The 24,970-nt window shown below is 64.7% G+C and overlaps 1 protein-coding gene across 1 annotated transcript in view; it reads left to right on the top strand.

The window, feature by feature from the left end:
- FOXO6 (forkhead box O6) overlaps positions 1–24,768 on the top strand; it is a 39,425-nt gene extending 14,657 nt beyond the window's left edge. The window contains exon 2 of the mRNA XM_075173171.1: positions 20,769–24,768. Coding sequence (XP_075029272.1) covers positions 20,769–22,181 — 1,413 coding nt within the window. The 3' untranslated portion in view covers positions 22,182–24,768. The remainder of the gene's footprint in view (positions 1–20,768) is intronic.
- Positions 24,769–24,970: the final 202 nt, after the last annotated feature.

The raw sequence follows: 24,970 nt of genomic DNA, 5'->3' as shown, positions 1-24,970 counted from the left end.
AGGTACCCAGCTGCGGGGCCCCACAGGTGGCTCCTCAGCAGGGGGGCAGGATGCCCGGGGTCCCCTCCTGCCTCGCTGGGGCACCCCCTTGGTGGCACGGCCCCAGGGAGATGGGGCCGGTGGTGGCCTTGTTCCCTGGGACCCTCCCTGTCCCCAAGCCCTCCCCGCGGCACGAATCCTGCTCCTGCCTGCAGAGAGCGAGCAGAACCGGGGGGCTCCTATAATTATCATCACGCTCTGAATAATTCATAGCCGCATTACTCCAACAAAGCCTCTCCCTGCCCCGGCTCCCTGCCACGCCGCCTGGCAAGCTCTGGCCGGCTTTGGGGGTGCCATAAAAGGGGGGGAGGGGCAGGCTGGCCGGGGCGGTGGGGTGGGACAGAGGGGTGTCACCTGCTGCCCGCTGCCAGGGGTTGGGGGGCGGCGCGGGCAAGGGCTGGAGGAGGGGGTCTTCCATCCTCCCCGCTGCTCCCCCACGCCACGTGCCTCAGTTTCCTCCTTGTCACGGTGCCAGGGATGCTGGGGTGGGTAGAACCTGCAAGCGGGTTGTTTCTCTGCCTGGCCCAGGACACCCCGGCTTTTGGGGGGGGTCTCTGCACAAGCACAACAAGCACACAGCACCGCGATCCCTCCAGCCATTCCTGCAGGGCTGGATTTGCCCCAGGGGGGGTCGAGACCCCATCCAGCCAGGGTCCGGCTGCGGGGCTGGGAGCTCCCGCACCCAAGCGCCTGCGAGGCTGGGAGCAGTGAGGGGTTAAACGCAATAAAACCGGTGTGAAACTTTTGGCTAGGGACCTGCAGGCAGAAAGTGCATTTGTAGCCGCAAGTGGCTGCCTTGAAGACGATCCAGATCTGTCTGGGAGCCGTCTGCTGCTAAAACCCTTTGATCCACTTACTTCTCCCCGGGGAGCTCCCTGCAGCTCTGGTGCTAATGCCCCCGTGGCGACAGGGGCTTAGCTGCCAGACGGATGCAGGAAAGACCCCCCCTCCTGCTGCCAGGGAGGAAAGCAGCCGCAAAAAAAAGAGGGGGGCAAAAAAAGAGGGGCTTTGGGACACAGGAGCGATGCCACCAGGCTTAAGCCGCGGGGTCCTGGGGGTGCCTGGGGGTGGGGGCAGGTTTGTGAGGGATGGAGGGATGGAGGGAGCGTCGCGGGGGGATTGCCGGGATGCCGGGGCGTGGGGGGGCGGTGGTGCTGTCACAGGGAGGGTTTGCATCGCTGGTGGCTCCCCAGGGCTGCAGGTCTGGGGGCTCCCAGCCCTATGGCCGACTGCCCCGCTGCAGGGCTACGGTGGCTCGGCATGGGGCCACATCCATGGCTCGGCGTGGGGCCGCGTGCACGGCTTGGTGCAAGGACGTACCAAGCCAGACCCGTTGGTGATTTTGGGGGTGATCAGGGCCTGGAGCGGCTCTGCTCGGGCAAGTGTGTCCTTCTGCCTCCCTGCCAAGCCCTGGGAGCAGGACACAGCCCTCCCAGGGCTGGGGGGGCGTGTGGGGATGCTCTTGGGGGTGCGGTTGCTATTCATCCTCACCCTTTATGGCCCCACAGCCTGGGTTTGTGGGGTGGGAGGTCCGGCCTCGTGCCCAGCTGTACCTGAGCGTTTGGGGTTTATCCCGATGTGTATTTGTATCCCTGCGGCATTGGGATCACTGTGCCAGCTGTGCTGTGCCAAGCCAGTGGGCGTGAGGATGGCTCTTGGGGTCAGCGAAGGTTTGGGGTGTGGGAAGCTGGGTTTCGAGTCAGTTGGGCAGTGTTTGTTGGTGGGGTAGTTTGTTCCATAAAGGAAAAGCAAATTTGGGGCAACCACCCCAGATAGCAAACTGGCTGAAAGCAGAAGCCAGGAAAACCAGCAGCGCTGGGCAGCCAGGAGCCAGCTCCCACGGGGTTAAACAACATATCGGCAGTTTTGGTTCATAGCGATTATTTTGCTTTTATTATAGGAAATGTTTAAAGACCAGGAAGCTGAAATAAGCTGCTATACTGGACCTTGAATACCCATTTTCCAGTGGGTGTCAGGACTTGAAGGATGCGCTCAGCTCTGTGTCCTGCCCTGCCCGGATCCCCGTCGCAGATGGGTTTCACCCCTGCGGTAGCGGGGACGGGTGTCCCCGGGGGTCCCGGGAGGGGAGCAGTGCTGTACAGCCGGCACAGCATCCGCGTGGGGAGTGATGGGGCTGGCACGGTGCTGAGCCCTGCAAGGGGGAGACGTTCATGGGGGCTGTACCCTGCACCCCACATAAACACAGGGGCGAGTTATGGATGCACCCGTTAACCACGGGCTGCAAGTCTGAGTGCGGAGCAGGATGAGGCCGTGGGCAGGAGAAGGGGCACAATGTCGTACTCCCTCCTGGGGGGTGGTGTTGGGAGCCGGTGCTCTGGCAGGTACCTGATGCTGCCTGCGGTTTTGGAGATGCTGGGCTGCCCTGTCAGCAGGACGGCATCGCCTCCGCCGCTGCCAGCAGCCCCGGCCGTGCTCGCAGGGAAGGAAAACGCCATCGAGGTGGTGACGGAGCTGCGGGAGAGGCCAGGGGACGGTCACAGCCGGGCACGGTCACGGCTGGGTGCGGAGGGTGCATGGAGGGGCCGATGGGGTGGGACGGAGGTGTGAAGGGAGGCGAGCGGGGAGCGAACAAAAGCTGCATTGAATGACAGCGGCCGGCCGCCCCGCCGCCAGCAGAGCAGGAGCCTGGCCAGGAAAAACAGGGCCTGGAGCGGGGAGCACATCGTGTCCCTGGCTGGGGCCGCCGGGGCCCTCGGTACATTCTGTAGCGGAGGAAGCTGGCGCGGGGACGGGCTGGCTCGCCGGCCGCCGCGGCGCAGCTGACCCTGGCGGGGAGAGGCGCGGGGGGCTCCCCCCTCCGGGTGCTGCACCCTCCGACCGCATCGTTGGCCGGGGCTAATCGTCTGCGTAACGAGTCCCGCTGAGACCGGCCGGGCCCCCCTCTCCCACCCGCTCGAGGTGGGTCGGAGCCTCCTCGGTTCTGGGTCAGCGCTGGGGGAGGAGGCGATGGGGTTGGGGGTGGGACGGGGACCGGCTTGCAGACAGCGAGCGGGCGCCGTGCCCAGGAATTCGAGGATGGTTTGCAGGCTGCGCTGCCCAGGCAGCAGCGTCTAATTCAATTAAAGCTCAGTGTCACGAAGCCGGGAGGCCGGCAGCGCGTGGGAGCCGGGTGGGGGCCCCCGCGGGGAAGGCGGCCGTCTGAAGGGCTGCCAGGTCCCCTGGGAAACAGCCCGGACGTCAGCGGGCTGGGGGTGTCCCGTCCCCCCCGCCAAATCTGCCGGGAGACCTGGTATGCCAGGCATGGGGTTGTACCCAGGCTGGCAGCGCTGGCAGGTACCCACGGCCGGGGGACCCCATGGAGCTGCTGGGGTGTTAGGAGACTTCGAGGCACGACCCCAGGCTCTTGGACCCTTCGGGATGGGCTTGCAGGTGATAAGAGCTGGGAGCAGCTGCCTTTCTGGTGTGGCTTCCCATTGCTTCCACATCTCCTCCCCGTGCCCCAGCATCCTCCATCCCCCTCCTCAGCACCCTCCGTCCCCTGTACGCCACCCCACCTTCCCAGCCCCACACCCCCCTCCATGTCTCCCCACCCCACTCCTGCCACAGTCCCCATCCCCTAACCGCCCCTCCCCCCCCCGGAAAAACCTAAAAATTAGCGACCGGGAGGGCTGTGGATGGGGTTCAAACCCCTGCGGTTCAGGCGCAGGGCATCCTCTCCCTGCAGTCCAGGGCTGATTTGTTCCGGGTGGTCCGGACACCGGTTCTTGCTGCCCCTCTTTGGACGTTTTGTGACCCCACCCCTCCAGACACCGTTTTTTGGTGGCTTTGTTTCCAAGTGTCTGATTCCTCCAGCTGAAAGACAAGACCCTGCTGGCAGCATGGACCCAAGGAGGGTCCCGGGTCCATGAGCACCTGGGTCCATGAGCAGCTGAGCCCGGCAGCCCGTGGCATCGCTGCTGGTTTGCAGGCAGGGCAGGTTTTCAGGGTCTCTTGCTCCAGAGAGACCCATCAGCACTGAAAACAGCCCCGAGGATGCTGCGTGGCCTGACCTGGAGCATCTCCACCCACCTCCCGGTCCCGCTGGCGAGAGGGGAGCCGGCCCCCTCGCAGCGCCCATCGCTCAGGGTCAGGGTGGCCCCATGGGGCTGTGGCAGCGCTGGGGTGGATCCGGCTCCTCCCTCGAGCGGCACCGGGACCGGCTGCTCCGGCAGGCTCTGGCTGATGTAATTTTTGCCATTACAGATAAAACTGCTCCACCTCAGGTGGCCAAACTCCTCTGAGACGGGCAGGAGGGGGATTGTTGTGTTCCTGTTGCTTTGCAGCATCCTACAGGGAGCCCTGCTGCCTCCCCAGGTGTGTCTGGCTCCTGCTCGGGCTGCGTGCGGTTGCTGGCTCATTTTCGGAGCTGTGCTGCAGGGCCAGAGGCTGCACCGTGCATTTCCCCCCGCTGACAGCCCCCGTTGTGGCTCCGCTGACTTGTTACCCCTGGTCCTGCTGGTTTTATACCTGGTCTGGAAGCATCCCCCCAGCCCGCTGCCTGCCCGTTGCCTGCCCGTTGCCTACAGCTGGTGCGTGTGCAAGCGCAGCCCAGAGACCACCATGGTGGGCTGTGGCTGTGGCTTTCCTGCCACCCTGTCTGATCAAATAGGGCTCGCAGAGGGGGGACACCCTGCCCGGGGTAATGGAGCATCCCCGGTGGGGGCAAGCAGCTGAGATTTACAGCTGGGAAAGTTTGGGGCATCGGGGGAAATCTTGGGGCGTCCCTGGTGCTTCTGAGCCCTTGGAGGGAAAAGCAGAGACTGTGATTAATCCAAAGGCAGCCCGGGAGTGCTGTTGGGGGAGCAAAGCTCCCCCTCCCTGGGGTGGGATCGCTGCCAGCCCCCCGGCAGAGCACTGAAGGATGGGCTGATGCTGGGGAGCTGCAGCAGGGGAACGTGTCCCTGGGCATCGCTTCGGGGAGACAAAGCGGGCGGGCAGCGGCGGGGGGGTAGCAGGCAGCAAAGCACTCGCACGGCGCCGGGGTGCAGCGGCTCCTCTCTCTGCCACCAGCCCAGCAGAGCAGCCCCAGGCGAGGTGGCAATGTCCCCAAGGGGCAAGCCCCACCAGTGCCCCGGAGGTGACCCTAATGGGACCCCCAGGGCACGTGCCCGTCCGGCGCAGGGCAGGGACCCCCTTGCAGGAGGAGAAGGCAGACAAAGCTGGGGTGCATCGCCGGACCCCCCGCTTCGCCACCCTCTCTTACCTGCGGGATGTCACCCGCCGTTTCCCTGGCAACGGCGATGGCATCCCGAACACCTCGGGCAGAGTTTCCCTGCCTCCCCTGCGATGTCATCCGCCGTTTCCCGGGTAACCCAGCATCCGGGAGCTGGCTCTGGCAGGCAGGTAGATGAGGACCTCAGCCCACCCACTGCCTTCTGCGGTGCCCAGCCGTTCGCCACCCGAAAGCAGAGCACCGGTGGAAGGGCTGTGCCTGTGCGGTGGCCCGCAGCGGCCTTGGGTGGCTGTGGCCGAGCGGTGGGGCCAGGCTGGCAGGGATGGGCAGATATGGCAAATGGCCCGGCAGCCTCGGGGGAGCAGGCAGCCCTGCCTGTCAGACACAAAGCCCTGTCCATGCTCTGCTCCCTGAAGGTGCCTCATGGCTCTGCCTGGCGTTGAGCAGCCCAGTGAATGGGCAGCTTTGGGGGGTGGGAGGAGAGGCACAGCTCGGCGACTCGGCGCCCACCCTACGTCCCACCCCATGTCCCACCTCATCCCTGCACAAAGGGCTGTGGCTGGGCTCGTGGGGAGTCGGTGTTCCCAAGGGGAGAAAAGCCAAGGGAGGTTGGAGAGTGTCTGGGTCAACTGGTAATTCCCTGTCCTGGTCACCTTTGAGCAACTGGTCGTGGCAGGAGGTGTTAACCTCCTGGAGGGCGCTGGTGAGGCGTGTTGAGCATCCCGCTCTGTGCTGGTCCTGGGGCCGTTTTCCTCCAGGCGATGCCCTTCATGCCGTGAGCCCGTCCTGGGATGAACACACTGAGCAGAAAGTGTCCTGGCAGCTGGCATTGCCCACCCTCCTCTATAAACAGCTTTGCTGCTCGTCCCCAACAGCTTCGCTCCATCCCATCCCAAGTGGCAAATCCCCCTGCTCCCAAGGCAAGTCTCCGAGAGACCAGAAGCCCTGCTAAATCCCGCTGCAGCAGGGTTAAGCCCTGGGTTCCAGGGCAGGGGGGGTCTGGAGCACCCCGGCACGGTGGCAGCCCCAGGTGCTTTCTCCACCGGTGGATCAGGAGCCTGGAAAGTCCCCTGCTGGTGCAGCAGTCCTCAGCCCTGCCCGGGCCGGCTGTGGGGGCCCCAGCCCAGGCGCCGAGGCGGGGGGATTGTGTTTGGATGAAATCGGAGCCTGCTGCACGGCAGTCGCCAGGATTTCCCCGTGGATCCTGTGCTCTGCCCCATGCACTGGGGCCAGGGGTGTGAGCGCAGGCAGGGGCTGTCTGCTGGGAGTTTTTGGGGGGGAACCACGGCCCTGCTGGCAGCCAGCCCCTCTCCCGCGTGACCCCCGCTTTGGGTGCATCGCCTCGGGCAGGGGCTGGCTCGCTGTGCCTGTGCTGCCTGCGCCGAGGGGATCCAGCAGCCCTATCCTGCCGAGCCCCCAAGGCAGGGGGATGTCCCGGAGGGGGTCCCCCCTTTCCAAACCCACTGGTGGGGCTGTGCTCACAGCACCAGCCCCACAGGGTGCAAGCACATCAGTGCAACCCTGCATGTGAGAGCAAGTGTGTCGGTGTGGGTGACACCCGGCTTCCGTAGGCTGCCCTGTGCCTTGCTCCGCTGCGGTGGCCGGAGTCACGGGCAGGGCTGTGCAGGAAGCCCAGTGACCCGAAAAGAGCTCAGTGGGCACCCGGAGGCCACAGAGTGCCAGCGGTGCCCACGCACCCGTAGATGGGGAGGATCAGGGTGTGGGAGCCTCCTGCCCTGGAGGGTTTTACCCTGCCCTGCAATAAATGGCACAAGCCCCCACGGGGTGGGGGTTGCAAGCCCACCCGGCTCGGCCGGGCAGCTGATGGTGTGTGCGGGGGAGGCCTCCCCTCCTCCCGCTCCCTGCGCCGTGAGTAAGCGCAGGCTGGCGAGACCCCGGCACGAGGAGCTGCGGGGGCGGCGGGGGGGGGCCCATAATTAGCAGGTGCAAAGCAAGCTGCTGCCGGTCGGGTCAGCTGAGTCACCGCGCAGCCGGCGTGCGTGCCGGGGCGTGCGCCTGTGCAAGCAGGCGTGGGCGATGTGGGGCACGGGGGGTGGGTGCTGGGGACGGGGCGCTGCAGGCTGGGGTGCAGGGGGTTGTGGGCATCATGGGGAGGTGTTGGCGGGTGTGCTGGAGGTGCACGTGTGCGGGGTGGGTGCGTGCTGTGCCCCTGCGTGTGTGACCGGGAGAGGTGTGTGATGCCCCGCTGCAGGCTGGTGCCATCCCGGGTAGGGCTCAGGCTCCTCCAGCCCTGGGCCGGTGGCTGCTCTTTCAACCCCCCTGGGAAAATGGAGCTTTTTCCATCTCCCCTCCGAGAGCGCATTTGCTTTTGGTTCCTGTCCAGCATCAAGTGGGGGCTGGGAGCCGGCTGCCACCATGAGGCACTGCGATGGGTGCTCCTCAGGGCTACGCGGGGCAGAGCAGGGATGGACCCCCCGTCCCTCTGCTGCTCATGAGCCACCTCCAGCCGTGAGCCCCTCGCCCCGCACGCTGTGGCACTTAGTCACCCCTAAGAGCATCCCCCTCGGGGAGACCCCCAGGGTAGCATCACCCACCCCCACGGGTCCTGCAAGCTGTGAGCAGGCAGCAGGGCACACTGTCTGGGGAGGGCTGGGCTGGCCCTGGGGCACGGGCTGGGGCTCTGGGACGTGGCAGATGGCAGATGGCTGGGCAGAGCTGACTCCTGGAGCAATGGCTGTGGAGTAGCTCTGCCAGCGACTCCCTCTGCCACAGTCCCCTCTGTGCCTCAGTTTCCCTTGACCGCAGGCAGCCCCGGGCTGTGTGGGTGGGGGCAGCATCCCTCCTTCCCGCAGCTGACGGGGCTGGCACTGCAGAAACAGCCACCGGGCCCTGCGGTGACCTCGCTCCGCTTGCGTGACTTTGGCTTGCCGAGCGTGTGCTGGGGGGGCTTCAAGACACGATGAGCGTATCAGGGCATGCTCCGGGCAAGGGAGCTCCGGTTGCCCCCCCCGGTGTCTCGCCGTCTCTCCCAACAAGGTCTGCGTGCGGCTGGGGACCGCGTGGTGCAGCCCCGGGCACAGACTGAGACTTTTCGGCTGCCTGAGCGACATTAAAGGCATGGCGGGCTCAGCCTTGCTGGGAGCTCCCGTCCCAACGCGTCTCGCCCCAGGGTCCGCGTGTGCGCGCGTGAGTGTGAGCACACAGCGCAGGCAGCTGAGCCTCCTGCCTGCGTGGGACGAGCAGGCAGCAATTCGCCCGCTGTTGTCACCAGCGCCTGCCTGCTCTGCGTGGCCTGAGGGACAGGGCTGCTTTCCAGGGGCTGTTTTGGAGGTGCTTGACATCCCCCGGGTCCCTGTGGCAGAGGTACCACACTTGGTGGGATCTCAGCCGGCATCTCTGCGTTGCCTTTCCCTTGGCGGGGACGTGGCGCACAGATCAGGACCCCGGCGCCTTTGGGCTTGCCTGGCCCAGGAGGGACATCAGCGTGAGGCCATTTCCCACGGTGCTTCTGGCCATGCAGGGACATGGTGACAGCCGTGACCGTGGCTCACACCACTGCATCCCTGTCCCCATCCTTGTGGGATGCCGGCTCCTGGTGTGGTGCGTGTGCCCCTGCCAGACGGGCGACCACGGGGGTCTCTGCTTCCCGCAGCGGCTGGTGCCTGCCTGTCCCAGGTGGGCTGCGCCGGCGACCCGGGGCTTTGTGGCCTCCGTGTCCCATGCACACACAAAAAAAGGAAGCTGGAAATGGAAAAAAGGGAGTTGCATGGGTTTTGGAGGGTTTCTGTGCCGCAGCGTGTGCTGGCATGGGGTGCTCTGGCTGAAAGGGCTGGTGTGGGGCCAGCTGGCACTGGTGGAGAGGATGGGGCTGGATCCAGCCCCCAGCCAGCCCGGATGATGCCGGGGGATGCGACATCTCACAAGGCTGAGCTAGGTGGGGTGGCTGGATCCGGCCCACGGCGGGCGTTGCTGTGGGCTGAGGTGTGGAGCAGTGTCCTGCGAGGGGGGCAGCAGCGTGGGGACAGCAGGGATCGCGCGGGAGCCCGCCAGGACAGGCAGGGGTGCCACGGGCTTGACCAGAGCAGGGGGACCCGATGCTGCCATTGGCTGGAAACTGCTCATTATTTTCACAGACATTTTCAAAATAGTGCTGCCTTGCAACATTTCTGCGTTGCACAGCAGGTCCCCATGACAAATATTTTCTCCTCTCACTAAACCCTCCCCTGCCCCACCTTTGGGGCCTAAAACCTGCAAACTCGTACAAATATTTGTTTTCTTGAACAACCGGGATTTCTTTATTGGAATAGAACTGTTCCGTGAAACATCTTTCAGCCAAGAGTGTTTGGAGGCAGGGATACCCCCGCTGTCCTGGTCCCCATCCACCTTGGGACTGAGAGCCCTGGTGCTCCCAAGCATTTGCCATCTGTGCTTGCTGGTGGCAGGATGAAATCTCCTGCAGATATTTGAGAAGCAAAAGGCACCTTTCTGTGCGTGGCCAAACCAGCCCCTCATCTCCAAGGGCTGCCCTGAGATGCATCTCCATGCGTCTGCCCAGGGTTTGTTGCCTTTGCCAGGGAGCTTGCAGAGCACGGGGAGCCCGTCCCTGCTCTAGCAGCCAGCACAAACCTGCTGGGGTCCTGGGTGGACATCTGGGACACAGCGTATCAGAAAGGGTTTGGCTTTGTTCCATGGGCCCCTGGAAAGACCCATGGCTGGAGCTGGAGGGCACAGCGCAGAGGGACTCACTGCTCCTCCGAGCATCCCCGCGGCGCTGGTCCCCAGGCGTGGCACGGGGCCATGGGGCAGGCGGGGAAGACCTGGAGCAGAGCAAGTGTTCGGGGCACACGTGTGCCCCAGTGCATGGCTCCGTGCCCAGTTTTCCATGCTTTTTTGGGTACAGTCCAGCTCTGATGTAGATCTCAGGCTGAAAAGCAGGGCAACGTTGACCGAACAAGACAGGGGAGAGGATGGTGCTGGATGCAAAACTCACCAGGGTTTGGGGTCTCTGCTGCTGCTCAGGTCAGCGTGGTGCTGCACGTGGTCAGCGCATTCGGGCAGGACAGCAGTACAAGGGTGACGTGTGGCCGGGACCCGCGGCTTCTCCCAGGTGACCAAGTGACCCAGAGATGGCGTTTCATGGCACCCCACACATGGTCATCAGCATCGTTGCGTAAAGCGGGATGTTGCAGGCTGAGCCCCACTGCTTCCCTCGTCTTCCTCCTGTGGGCTGCAGGTGATGAAGAGGAGGCAGGTTGTTTCCCCCCTGGGAACAGCCAGCTCCTCTGACTGGTGGGGTTTGGACCCCCCACAGGGGCTCAGCATCCTGCTTGGGGTGCCTTCTGCATCCCTTGTGGGTGCTGGGTCTCCCCAGGGTCTCTCAGCATGGTTTGATCTGACTTGCCTTTGGATCCGGAGCATTTGCTCTGGGCGTACTCAGCCTGGGTACAGGCAGGGCTGTCTGTACACGTCCCCAGCCAGCCACAGCCCCGGTACCGGGCAGCGGGGGGGCAGCCAGCGGGGAGTTAAAACGGTACCCGAGGAAAAGGGAGTGCTGCTGCTTTAATTATTTGGCTGCGGTGAGAACTTGGTGTGGAGGAAATTGAACCCAGGGGAAAACATACTGTAATTTCATGCAAAAATTACATGGCAGCTCCGAGTGATTTACTGCAGCTATTTTGGTGGCCAGCTCTGGGGTGTAATTAGAGTATTACTGGATAAGTGGCTGATGGTGGAGAGGGTCTTTCCAAGGCGTCTCACCTGGTCTCCTGTGTTGGAGAGGGGTCCAGGCAGGCTGGGACCGGGGTGCTGGGAGGGGGCTTGTTTTGTCCCCAAAGGCAGCAGGACTTGATGTGTCTCAGCTGGAGGTAGGCACCTTGCAGAGCGTCCCTGGCTGTGCTGGCACCTTGTGGCTTGCCAGCACCCATGGGACCCTCGAGGGAGGCTGTAGGTCTTACCCAGCTCTGGGGTGGCTTGTGTGGGTCTCTCAGGGAAGGGGGTGCGCGGGCTCAGCCTCGTCGGGGAGCTGTGCTGGGGGGATTTCTCACCACATTGGCTTGGTGCCACGGCATTTTCTGGGGAGCTGGGAGAGGATGTGGTTTCCAGCCGTGAGACTTGGCGTGTCGCTGTCTGGGATGCTGGGGCTGGCTGGGCGCCGTGCGGGGCCAGGAGGGCAGGGGCTGCCTGGGGCTCTCCTAGGGTGCTGCAAAGGGGGCAGGGGCCGACCCCACGCTCGCCCCGTGCGTGACAATCCCCTGCTACTGCCAGCCCCCCAGCCCATCCTCGGCATCACCGCGGGGCTGGATATAAGCAGGGCGAGCAGCAGGGTCTGGCACAGGTCCCCCGAGCAGTGCCATGCCTGGCAGCACCGCGAGGTCCCCCTGCCATCTGGCCAGGGCAGGTGGCCCAGAAGCCTCCGGCTCTGCCGCAGCCCGAAGGCGAGCGGGCAGCCGTGCCAGGGCCAGCGGGCTCGGAGATGCACGACACAAGGACACAGCTTGTCTGGTACCTAACCCCCCTTCCCTCTTTTGGCATTGTATTACAGGGCAGGGATACGGGACATGTGTGTGGCTGGAGGCAGGCAGGGCGGGCAGGAGGTGGGCAGAGGCTCCTGGCTGTCCCCTGCCTCCTGCCAGCCCTGCACTGGCACCGGTGTGCAGCCTGCAGGCGGGGACCCCGTAGCCAGGGAGTGTGTGGAGCCAGCCCATCACCTTGGCATTGGGGCACGCTGCAGCACCAGCCCGGCTCTGCCTGGGCCGTGTTTCTCGGTGGCACCTGGTGCCGAGGCGAGCCTGCAGCAGGGCTCCGTGCACCGCTGCGTGATTGCACCCATGCAATTCCTGCCTGCTTGCAGGGCCGGGCCCCCCCAAAACGTCCCTCGCCGGGCTCAGCCCTGGGCTCTGCACGCCAAAAGTGCAGCCCGTGCCTTTAGCAAGGGGGACTGTGGGGACGGTGACACCATATCGGGGCCAGGCCACCGCCTGCTAAGCCCCCGGGCTCCCACAGGATGGTCCCCGAGCTCCCCGGCCCTGCCTGCTCTCTGCCTGCTCTCTGCCCGCTCTCTGCCCACTTCCCCGGGAGGCGAGCGCTCCTGCTCGTTATCTGCAGCCACCCTGGTGTGATCTAATGAGCCCTTTGGGGAGCAGTGGGGCAGGCCAGGCGGTGCTGGGGGATTCACGGAGGCGGCAGTTCTGCCGGGGACGCAGAGGGATTCCCGCGTTACACATCGCACCCAGGGCTCCTCTGACCCCGCGCTCCCCCCGGCAAAGCTCGGCAGCGCCGAGGACGGACGGTCCCAGCTGGGAAGGCTGCATGGTCCCCGCGGGGTGGTGGTTGGGGCTGCCTGGCAGGACAGGGCTTGGGACAGACACCGTGGGGTGAAGGGACCTCTCCCCTGCCAGTCACACTGGGGACCGGCTCTTCTGTCCCCTCTGTCCTGGACCAGCTTGGGAACGGCCATGGCTGGAGGAGGAGGTGTCATGCAGAGCCCCAGCAAAGTCACAGCGGGTTTGGGGGCTGTGCTGGCCCCATCAGGAGAAGCCCAAGGCTTTGGCCAAGGGAGGAGCAAACTGGAGCGGGGAGTGGTTTTGAGCAGGCTGTGGGGGCTGAATTTACCATCCAGGTGTCCCTCCAGCACTGAAATCACCCGGTGCCAGTCCTGATGCTGTCCCCATGCATCCATCCCTTGCCCCCTGGGCTCTGGGGACCCATCCCCTGAGCCCCCTCACTGGGACCTGGTGGCTGAGCTGGTGTGAGCCCCACTGGCCGTGGTGGGAAGTGGGGAAGACGCTGGTGCTGTGTTTGTCCCCTCCGGACAGCGGGGAAAGGCTGTCCCATGGGATGGGCGCTGTGGGTGCTCCCCGGGCTCTCAGCGAGGTGCCCGGGGATGGGGACAAGGCAGGACCCGGAGGGGCAGGGAGGATGCTCCTGGTTTTGAAGGGGACATGGAGTGATGGCAGCTGGCTAAAATAAACCGGCTGCCATGGAAACGGCAACACTCCCATTGCAGAACGTGGTAGCAACCAGCTGTTTGGCAGCAGTGGTAACCAGGGCCGGGAGAGGGATGCTCGGCTGCGCCTGCCACCTCTGCTTCAGTGGCACTGCTGCCACCGCAGGGATGGTTCAGCCTGGGCATGAGGAGTCCCCTGATGTGGCCAGCCTGTCCTCTGCCAGCTCCATCCTGGCCGGGAGGTGTGCAGGGGGTCTCACCCCACTGTGCAGCCCCAGCGTGCAGAAAAGGCTGAGCCAAGCGCCCACCCATGGCTTGGCACCCACCCTGGGGCCAGGGTGTGTGGAGGCTGCAGTGGGGATGCCCAAGTGGGCGTCCCCGGCCAAGTGGAGCAAGTGCTGGGCATGGGGGAGCTGCCCAGGGGCGGGCATGGGGAGCGGTGCGTGGTTTGATTTGTGTCAGTCACTTCTCCGGTGGGTTTGGGAATCGCTTGCAGAGCTCGTGGTCAGGAGGGGGAGGGAGGCACCGAGCCAACTGCGAAACACAAACTCAGCTGCCAAGTCCACAGGGGCGGCGAGGGGGAGTGCTGTGCCAGGGCGCGCAGCCCGGGCTGCTCCCGGGGGGGCTGCACCGGGGGTCAGACCCTCTGTGAGCCATGAGGTGCATGGCAAAGGTGGGCCAGGACCGGCACGGGACCAGGCAGGGGATGGGCTTCGCCTTGGGGACCCATCCAGCCGCCACAGCACCCGTCTGTCCTCAAACCTGGTCTGGAGCCCAGGCAGCCACAGCGAGGCTTGGGATGGGGCTGGTGAGTCCTGGCAGTGGGTTGGGGTCACGCTGGCGGTTCCCACCCAGACCTTCTCCTTCAGGAGAGGTTGGTGTGCGGCACGCCATCACCCAGCCCCAGGCAGAGGGACATGGCCAGGGGGCCGGGCAAGCATCTGGCACAGCCTGGCTCCACAGCACAGGTTCCCAGCTCCACTGCTACACCCCAGAGCATGGGGCTTGCCTGGAGCCATGCTCTGCCCCATGGATCTATGGGGCAGGGCAAGGCTGGACCCCCCTGCCCGGTCCCTGCCAGGCTCTGCCCCTGCTCTGCCCCGGGGGGTGGCACGGAGAGGGGCCGTGGGGGGGGCTATGCAGGGAGGGGTCTGCAGCATGGGGTCCCCCGTAAGCCCAAGCTGCCCCTCTCCCCCCGCCCCAGCGCACGCCTAGGGGTTGATTAGCAGCTCCTAATGAGATGCCGGCTGGGCTTCAAGCTGGCCGTGATGCGTGAGGAGGCGGGAGATGCTCTGGCCCGGCCATGCTGAACAGCCTTCAGGCTCCTTGCGTGTCAGCCACCTGCGACGCAGAGCCCGGGATGGACACGGCCCGTCACGCCTCTAATGGGCATTTGGTTCAATTAGCAGCACGTCAGACCGGCTCTGCTCAGGCGACGCACTGACCCGAATACGCTCGCCTCCGCTCGGCAGCCGCTGGCGAGACCCCCGCGGCGGGGAGGCGGGCGCCCTCCCTCTGCCCCCGCCGTGCCCTTTCCGGGGGCACCGGGCAGCCCGTGTGGTCCCCCCTGCCCAGCTCCAGCAGCAATGCCCCAGGGAAGGACATGCTGGGGGCGGGGGGGACAGCCCTGACTCCCCAAGGGGGAGATGTCAGACAGGACCTGGGCACCAGCTGGGGGGCAGCGAGCTGGCTGCGGGGTGCCCGAGAGAGTGCGAGGCGCTGGGGGGGCTTATGGGGCATTGCAGGGGGGTGGCTGTAGGATGTTATAGGGCACTGCAGAGAGCTGATGGAGCAGTGCAGTTTGCTGTAGATGCTATAGGGCGCTGCAGAGAAGCGGCTGTGGGACACTATGGGGCACAGCATGGGATGCTGTGGGGCGTTGCAGAGAGCTGGTTTTGGGGTCCTCGTGGGGCGGTGCAGGGGGGCTGGCTGTGGGGCAGCTGCATGGCTACAGGGCACTGCAGAGGGCTGCCTGGGGTAGGGGGGTGTGGGGGGTGCTATGGGGCAGTGCAGAGCACAGGCTGCAGTTTTGGAGCAGAGGAGATCCCACGTACATGGCAGCTTCTCAAAACTGCCTCGACAAGCCCTGCGCCAGGGGCTGCTCCTTCCCGGCAAGCCGGCACGTGCTGCCCCAGCCCCGGGGGCAGCGGGGAGATGGGGAGATCACCGGGGCTGCTCACAGCAGAGAGGCCAGCAAGGACTCACAGCCTTCCTGAGCCCGGCATGCTGCCAGTGCCAGGCTGCGTCCCATCCTTGGGGAGTTGGAGGAACCTTGTCAGGCGTTAGGCTGGATTTACAGCCACCCGGCTGCCCTCTCCCCAGCTTTCTCTTCTGTGCCTCTTCCCCTGCCTGAAGCCGGTGCGGGGTTCACCCACCCGTGCAAGGAGGGCTGCCGTGGAGCAGGCTGATGTGCCTGCAGCCACCAGAGGTGACGGGGGTCTCATCCCGCTCCTCGGGCACGGCACGGGGGTCCGGCTGCCATCAGCATGGGGCATCCGTCCCGGTTGTGAGCATCTGGGGTGCTTGGCATCCCTCTGGCGTGCTGGGCGTGCTGCCGCGGCGTGCCAGCTGCCATCTGCTCACCAGGCAGGCGTGGGCCGTGCTCAGGATGCAGCGCTTCGGTGCCAGGGCTGGTGGACTGCGCACAGCCACCAGCCGCTTGGGGCAGGACGGAGGGGACAGGCCCACGCTGGGGTGGTGAGTGGCACGGTGACACCAATGGCACGGGGAGTAGGGCTGGCCATCCCCAGGGGTGGTGCCAAGAGGCCATGGTGCTGGTGCCCATGGGCAGTGCTGTTTCTTGGGCGAATATGACGTCTTTGGAGGTGTCACTGGTGACTGTCCCATGCCACCGCCACCCCTGGACGACATCCCCCGGGATGAGGCACCATCACGGCTGTCAGCAGCCTCTGACCCCTGGAATATTTCTTCCAATGCTGGCAATTTTTGTGTGCGAGAAGTAAATAAGCATCAATTAACCCCTGGAGCCATGCTCGTGCTGCCGGAAAGCAGCCGGCAGAGCGCTCGTTAGTGGCCCTGTCGCTGCTTCCTCCTGTTAACCAGCGTGTGAATCTCTGCCAGGTAACAGGCTCATTAGCTGGATGGACCAGCAGCCTGGACAGACGTACAGACCCCGGCCACGGGGCTGGGGCTCGCTGGGAGCACGCGGGGTCTCCGTGAGCACGACCGGGCTGTGCTGCCATTGGGAGGGGTAGGATGTGTGGGCAGGAGGCTGGGGTTTGGGATTTTGGGGTTTTGTGGTTTTGCCCAGAAAAACCCCGGGTGACGTGGGGACAGCAGGGAGGGGTGGCAGCCCAGGGACAGTGGCGGGGACAGCGGACGGGTGCAGGGGAAGTGGCAGGGACAGGGGCAGGTCAATGGGGTCCCCTCATTTGCTCTCCCCAGCTCTGGCCCGGACCAGGGCTTGTGCAATCCTGCTCTCACTTGAATTGCACTTGTTTCCCCCACCCCGTGCTCTCCTTGGGGCAGGCAGGAGGATGTCCAGCCCCCCTTGCACCCCGAGACCCGTGGGCACCCCAAAGCTGGAGGAGTGACCCCCGGGACGTGCTGGAGGTGGGGATCGGCAAGGTGCTCGGGATCCTGCAAAGGGCACCTTTGTGCCTGGCATCGATGCCCATCTCAGGGGTCTACCAGCACCCCGCCGCTGTGCCGGGCACAGCCTCGCCAGACAGCGTCTGTCCGGTCAAAAGGACACGGGGGAAAGGCTCCCACCACAGCAGCAGCATCATCATCGCTGCCAGATGCAAATTGATAGTCAAGTCACTCATCCAAACAATAGGGTCCGGCTAATCCTTTTACAATGGGACTAATTGCTAATCAGACCGATTTCACACTGGTTGTTCCCCTGACAATGAGGCTCCGTGGAGAAGGGCTCCTGGGGGGGCAAGAAGGCTCCGTAGGTGCCCATGGCTCCCACCAGCCCCTCCATCCCCATGCCGGCCCTGCAGGAGGGCCAGCCCCTGGCAGACGGGCACCGGGATGGCACTGGGGTCTTCCAGGTTGTCAAAGCCTCCAGCAGCTGGTGGCCAGGGGCTGGCACGAGCTCCAGCCTCATCCTCCCTTGGTGTCAACCGGGGCTGAGCGGGGCTTGGGTCCACCTGCAACACCTGGCAGCCTTGGTGCCACCTCCAGCCCTCGCCTCCGCTGCCCAGAGCATCTTCTGCCCCTCCACAGAGCTACAGGGGCGAGGGCTGGTGCCTGAAACGGTGGGTGTCATCCCCCGGCAGGAGCCCTGGCACGGTCTAGACACACGCTGGGCACCGATGCTCTTTGCCCTGCACCGTTTGGGTACCGCGGGGCTGCGGTGCCACGTGGGGCCAGGATGCCGGCAGGGTCTCTCTGCTTTGGTGAGGGGCCTGAGCCATTGGAGCGGGGCGAGCAGGGAGGGGGTGCCATGGGGGCAGACGGGGACGGGGAGGGAGACACAGCCAGGGTGCAGGGCATGGCCAGCCCTGCAAAGGTGCAGGTTGCTGCGAGAAGTGGTGCAGGACTTTGGGTCACAGGGCAGAGAGGGGCAGAGCAGTATCAGAAGTGTCGTGGGGACCCTGGGACTGGTACCAGCCTTTGCCTGCTCCCCTTGCACCCTGCCAAAATGTGCCAGACCTTGGTGCACACCCCCGCCAAGGCAGCTGCTGTCAGGGAGCTTTTGCCAGCCCTGAGGTCCCCTGCACATCACCGCACTGCCAGGGGCTGGCTGGGAGCTGAGCCCCACATTTCGGGGCTTGTGATCATCGCTGCTCCCTGCCAGCCCGGGGCTGGGTGCTGTGGGACGCCGGGTGCTCGTGGGGCTGCCGGGGCAGTGGCGGGTGAAGCAGGTCCCTGCCTGCATGGTGTTAATAAGCTCCTGGCCCGCCTCTGAGCAGCCCGCTGCCCTGCGCTGTGCACCCCGAGCCACGGCCAGCCGAGCGCGTCGGGGTGCTAATGAGGAGCGAGCCGGGCTCGCCGCGCCTTGCACTTAATTGCTGCTGTCTTTTGGCTCTTAATGAAGCTCCGCTGCAGAAGAGGCAGCAGCCTCCCCTCTCCTCCCCTCCCTCGGGCAGCCTGACCCCCCCAGCCTCCCCCCACCAGCCCTGTCCCCTGCCCAGCGCCGGCCTGGCCCTGGGTTCGTGGGTGGTGCTGGGCGCCTGGGTGCCTTGCGCTGGAGCTGCGAAGCGGGAGGGAGGCAGTAGCAGAGGAGGAGGTTAGCACCGTGCTGAATGTCACCTCTGTCCAGCCGTGGTGTTCCCAAACGCCCCAAACGCCGTCCCCTCTCTCCGTGCTCTGCACGGCAGCTCAGTCCCAGCCGCGGAGGGCTGCAGCATCTCCTGCCTCCTGGGCTGAGCAGACCTGGGGAGCACCAGCAGGGAGGGACCGGGGCCATGCAGGGGGACCCCACTCCTGCAAGGGGCCCAGCAGCAGCCAGGCATCACCCCAGCAAGCCCTGCTCAGGCATCCCCAGCCCGCCGGGTGTCTGTGTCTGGGTGCAAGGTGGCACCACGGGGCTGAGCTGGCTGGTGGCTCCGGCTCTGCAAACACGGTGACAGCCATGTGCTCTGCTTCTGTCCCCTGCTGCTTGCACTGCGGCTTGGTCACATGGAGGGGAGCTTGGGTCATCCTGTGGCTGAAGGGAGAGGTGTTTGGGGGGGTCAGGGAGAGCTCTCCCTGCCAGGCAGGCTGGCCCAGGGCTCAGTTTGCTCCAGCTGAAGGCAACGAGCATCGACACGGGCAGCCGCCACCGCGGAGGGCAGCGCGTATCCCAACCTGTTCCCTGAGCCATGCCAGCCATGGCCTGCCCCCTCCCCAGCTGTGCACGCGGCCGTGCAGGAAGGGGTTAATGGTTAGCCCATACCTGCAGTTGCATTTTAAAGATGTGAAATTAAAGCCCGTAATTTATTCTCCCCACACACGAAGGAGCAATTAGTTCTAAACACGGCTTAATCAGTCAGCGCGAGATTGATTTCTGTAGACTTGGATTTGGTGGCTGCTGGCGAGGAGCCAGCCTGGGAGCAATCTCCAAATAAATGAAGTGCAGAGAAGTAAGCCATTACATAATATGATAGATGAGGCTGGAGCTCACTCGCCTCTTCATTAGTATTCCACTGTACGCCGGCAACGGCACCAAACTTTCTCCCCAGCACCTTGGTTTCTTCCCCCTCCTCATCCCTCCGCCCCCGCTGCAGCTCAGCAGGGGCAGGAGGAGCTGTCTGCCTGCCTTCGGCAGCCCCTGCCGAGCCCCGAGCCCGCGGGCAGTGCTGGAGCAATGGTCTCTACACCGTGGACTGATGCCTCTTTAGGATGCTCTTCCCCGGGCTCTGTGTCTTGCCTCTCCCCTCTGGACCCTGGGGAAACCGAGGCACAGGGAGCTGGAGTGGCATCCCATGAGCTGCAGAAGATCAGCAGCAAGAGGCAGATGTCCTCGTCCCCTCTCCTCCCCTGGCCAGAGCTTTGAAGGCATCTCCCCAGGGTCACCCCAGCCCGTCACCCCATGGGGCAGCGGCAGCTGGGCACCCTTGCATTGGGACATGGCCCCTGGTGCAAGCTCCCTGCCTCCTCCTGCCTTCTGCAAGGGCATCCCCGCTCCTGCCAGCGAGCTGCTCAGAGCCGCAGCAGCAGGCAAGAGCGAGAACAGAGTATTGCTCTCCATAGGAGAACCCCTTGAGGTGCTGGGTGTGGACGCAGGGAGCCAGAAGTGTCTGGGGAGAAAGCACTCCCCAACCAGCCCTTGTCTGGGCAATGGGGGCTGTAGCTGGGTTTGCAAACCCCCCCCGTGCTGTGGTGCCCGAGCTTCTCGGGCAGGGTGCGTGCCTTCTGTCCCTGCCGCCGGGCCCAGCCTGCAGACACGCAGAGAACCAGACCCTTCCCACCTGCGTCCCCAGCCCTGCTCGCAGGGGGTGACAGGCCTTTCAGGGACAAGATCTCGCCTACATGGTGCTGATGTGTCGCTTTGGGCTGTGGCGGTGACAGCGCGCTGCGCGCTGCGTGCTTCTCTCTCCCTGGTGATGAGGGAGGAGGGGAGCACATCGCAAAATGATGCCGGGCAGGGAAAGTGGTTTGGAGCCAGCTCCAGAGGGTCGGTGCCCGGCGGTGTGTGGGCAAAGGGGGTCCCTCTGCCCCTAGCGCTGGTGGGGTGCCTGGCTGTGGGCAGAGTGGGACCTCTGCAGAGGTGCGTGTGGGCAAGGCTGTGTTCGGAGCATCCCGATGGGCTCTGCTTGGACCGTGGGTGGCCAGGGCTGGGAGGGACGGAGAAGACCTGGACATGGTGCAGGGGCTGACTCTGCCCCTGTTTTCGTTGCCTCCTCATCTTGTCCCTCCCCTGGCTCCTGCCAGGGAAGAAGAGTCTCCTGAGACGTGGCCCTGCCTGGTGCAGGGCTGGTGCAGGTCCCCAGGGCATGTGCTAAAGACCCCCCCCACTCCCTGCCATGACAGTAATTGCACTAACGATAGAGAGCCGATAGATGCAGCAAAGGGCCATGACCCATGGGCTCCCGGAGGTGAAATGCCCAGCAGTGCCGTGGGAGAGACCCACTGAGCCCCAACCCTCCAGGTCCCCCATGACGCCCCGTGCCCCCCCCAGCCCTGCGGTCATCCCCCTCCTGCCCGTGGTGCTGGAGCCACTGCTGACCATCCCCTCTGTCCTTGCTGTCTCCGCAGAACTCCATCCGGCACAACCTCTCCCTGCACACCCGCTTCATCCGCGTGCAGAACGAGGGCACCGGCAAGAGCTCCTGGTGGATGCTGAACCCCGAGGGCGGCAAGACGGGGAAGACGCCCCGCCGGCGGGCGGTCTCCATGGACAACAACAGCAAGTTCCTGCGGATCAAGGGAAAGGCCAGCAAGAAGAAGCAGCTGCAGGTGACGCAGGAGCGTGGGGAGGACAGCCCTTCCTCCCAGCAAGCCAAGTGGTCGGAGAGCCCCGCGTCCCATGCCAGCGACGAGTACGACGCCTGGGCGGACTTCAGGACGCGGGCCAACTCCACGGCCAGCACGCTGAGCGGGCGCCTCTCGCCCATCATGTCCAACCATGAGCCGGACGAGCTGGAGGAGGACGACGGTACCCCCTCCTCTCCGCTGATGTACCCCAGCCCCTCCAGCACCATGTCTCCTTCCCTCAACGCCCGCTGCTCCGTGGAGCTGCCCCGGCTGACCGACCTGACTGGCACCATCAGCCTGAACGAGAGCCTGGGGGAGAGCATGCTGGAGGACCTACAGGACGGCTACACCATGAGCCCTTCGCAGCAGCTCCCCCCGGCCGCCCTGCGGCAGCGGAGCTCCAGTTTCACCTTCAACTCCAAGTGCTCCACCATGGGGGCTGCCACCAACACCTACTGCGGGACTATCTACAGCCAGCCGGCCATGAGCCTCATGCGCCGCCTGCCCATGCAGACCATCCAGGAGAACAAGCAAGCCACCTTCTCGCCCGTCAGCTCCTACAGGAACGCCTCGCTGCAGGACCTGCTCTCCTCCATCTCCTACGCGCACAAGGAGAGCATGGTCCCGGGGGACCTGCCCCTGCCGCAGGCCAGCCCCATGGTGCCGGCCCGTGGCCACAGACACAACCCGCTGCTGTGCGGGAGCGGGGAGCAGGGTTTGTCCTCCTACCCGTCCCACTCGGGCTCTCTCATGAAGAGCAACGCTTTGTACCACCCGTCACCAGCCGGTCACCACCCTGCGGTCAACACCAGTGCCTTAGCTAATCCTGTCAGCCTTATGAGCTTGCCCAGTGACACGTGCAGCATGACAGCCATGCCGCACCACGGGCATCTGCATTCCTACGCTAATAACCAAGGGGCACACATGAGCTTGCTGGATTCGCTGCAGGGCCCCTACCCGGGGGCTGTCCACCCCCCGGTGTTGGGCCAAGACAGGTTCCCAGCAGACCTGGACCTGGACATGTTCAACGGGAGCCTGGAGTGCGATGTGGAGTCGATCATCCTGAATGACTTTATGGACAGCGACGAGATGGACTTCAACTTCGACTCGGCTCTCCCGCCGCAGAACGGGCTCAACGTGCCCGCGCTGCCCGGGGGTCCGCAGCCCACGAACCAGAGCTGGGTGCCCGGGTGACGCCCGCCCCGGGGAGGGGGGCTCGCCACCGAGAAGCCACGAGGGGAACATTGAGACTAACTTTTTTTTTTTCCTTTCTCTTCTGCCTTTGTTTGTTAAGATGGGCTAGAGCCATCGGTCTGAGCTTGAGGTCGAACGTGAAACACAAACCGTAGGGTCAAATATTGAGACGGGGGAGGGCCCCAGCCCCCAGCCCACACGCGTGCCCGATCTGCTGGGTCCTCCCGTGAGCATCCTCCGGAGGACGCAGGGCAGGCGGGCAGGAGAGGCAGCCGGAGCCAGGCGGGTCCGGGGGGGAGCAGGAAGGGAAAGCCTTTCCGGACGGTCCCAGTGCCCCGCTGCGACGGTGCCGGTTTGATTTGTCCTTGGGCTGGGTGACGGAGTGGTGACGGCTGATGGCGCGGGAACACCCTGCGTGGGCATCCCTTTCTGGAAAGGGACCCTTTTCTCTCAGCCGCCTCGGGAAACGAGTCCTCCAAGTAGAAGTGTAAGGAGCGGAGATCCTGCCCCAGGGCAAGGGGGGAGCTCATCACTTCTAAATCCCGGTGGAGATCTGAGCTCTGCCAAGCCCACACGCCCAGGCCACCTCCACTGCGGGTCTCCTTGTGTGGCTCCAGGCAGGTTTTCTTACCAAGCATTGAGAAGGGGGGTTGGTGATGGAAGGCAGGGTGCGCAATCTGCAGCCCTGGGGACAGCATCTCGGCAGCCCATGCGTCCACGGATGGCTGGGGGTGCCACGGTCACGCCTGCCAGTGGGAAAGCTGCGGTACCCTGCCCGGAGCAGGCGTGGGCACACTCCTGTGCGTGGTGCACAGCCCTGCACGGGGTGGTCCTGCTGGGAGTGATGTGCTGCTGGCCTGGGTCCCCCGTGCCGGAGGCTCAGGGGGAGCTCACAGGGTTGGGGAGGGGGGCGTATTTATTTGATTTCATGCACGCTTTTGCCATTGAGTTTTTGCATTGGAAGGAAGAAAGGGGCGAGCTTAAGGAGAGGAGGAGAGAGGCTGTGGGCAACGCTGAGGGCTGCGCCCCATTGCACGTCTTGTCTTGGCTTGGCCATGGCTTTGGGAGTTGGATGACGGGGTGGAAGCTGGGGGGCTGTGATGTGGGTCATCCTTGAGAAAGGGGTGTGTGCATGTGAGAAGGGGAGGGATGCGGTGGCCAGGCCTCCGGAGGCAGCGTGGGGTCCACCCTGCCCCAAGCCTAGGTGACCCACGCTGCTTCCCCCGCGTGCCAAGCTCAGGGAGGTGCCACCGGGCTCACAGCCGGGGCTGTGGGGCTCCTGCGGGGTCACTCCTGGTTTCAGGAGTGACTCCAGCCAGCAGCCAGCGTGCCTGTCCCGGAGGGCTCCCTGCCCATCCCCAGGCTGCCAGGAGAGCTGGTCCGGGGAGATGGCAGCAGGAGGGGTCAGCCCTGGTGCGCCCATCTGCCAGGGGCTGGTGCTCCGTGGGGATGGGGACCACGATTCACGTGTGGTCCTGCTGTGCGTCAGGAGCCCAAACCGGCCCCACTGCTCTGCGGGGCAGGGGTGGGCCAGGGACCCACTGCCACCCTGCACAGCGGGGGCGAGGGCTGCCCGCTGCGGGGCAGCTCAGCCCTTGGTGCAACAGGGTTTTTGGAGTGGGGCAGCCAGGCAGGCTGATGGGCAGCTGGAGCGGCTGGTCCGGAGGAGATGGAGGGGCTGGGAGGAGAGGCTGTGGGAGCTGCTGCTCTGTACCACGGGGCTCTCTGCACAGCCCGTCTTCCTCCTGGGCACCACAGGCTTTAAAGCCCCTGTCCCTGGGTTGCAGCGAGGGTTAGTCCACTGAACCAGCACATTTTCCTGGCCCAGCTCTTCCCTTCTTGCTCCAGCACCACCTCCTCTACCACGGTGCAGGTGCTGGGTCCCACCGAGCCATAGGGGAAGCGCGGCTGCTCGGAGCCGGGGCAGGGTGGGACCCATGGGTGGGCACCTCCTACTCCTCTCCTGACCCACGTGTCTGTGGCAAAGCGTGACAGAGGAGCCCCATGTGCCACCCTTCACCTTCACCCTGGGCACACGGCTGGCATAGTCTCTAAAGACATTCTTACAGGTTAATTAATTATGTTTACATTATTTGATCATGTACAGAATTTAATATATTCTATTATATATAATCTTTCTTGAATGCTTTTTTAAAAAGGATTATTCTTTGGTCAGGATCATTACCACATTAGTTTTATACACCACCTCTCGTTTCAGGCATATTTAAAATCGTTGGAAACCGATTGCAAATGGCTATTTAATACCCGGCACCCCAGCTCTGCACATGGGGTGTGAAGGACTGCTAGCGAGGAGAGGCAGGGAGGGCAGCTGGGGCTGCCACGGGAGGAAGGGGGGCTCTGCCGGGGGAAAGGGAAGGGGTCCTGGCTCTTCCAGGCATCCCATCTCCAGGCACACATCCAGCAGCACACCAGCACGCCGGGCAGCGCAGGCCAGCTGGGGCTCATGCCGTCAGTCGGACATTTGCAGATGGGATGCTCAGGCACAGGGACCCCCCCAAAAACCCCTTCGGTGTTGCAGATATGGGCTGACCATCGTCGCAGAGGGGAAGCCGCACCAGCAGGAAAAGAAAAGTCCCCCCTTGTCCTGCGCCTGCCCCACTCCCCCCCGCTCGCCTCCCCCTGCCCCGCCGCGTGGTGCCCCCGGGCATCCACCCCCGGGGCACGTCCCATTGCGAAGCTGTCTTTGTGGTTCGTGACCGTGGGGTTGTCGTGTGTGCGGTGGAGTCGTGTTGGTAAGCGTCGTGTGTACAGTCGTCGTGCGGTGCGAG

Source organism: Calonectris borealis, chromosome 25 (genome assembly GCF_964195595.1).
Source record: "Calonectris borealis chromosome 25, bCalBor7.hap1.2, whole genome shotgun sequence".
Classification (NCBI taxonomy): Eukaryota; Metazoa; Chordata; class Aves; order Procellariiformes; family Procellariidae; genus Calonectris; species Calonectris borealis.
Note: the sequence above shows the minus strand (reverse complement) of the source record. Positions and strands in the feature narration are given on the sequence as shown.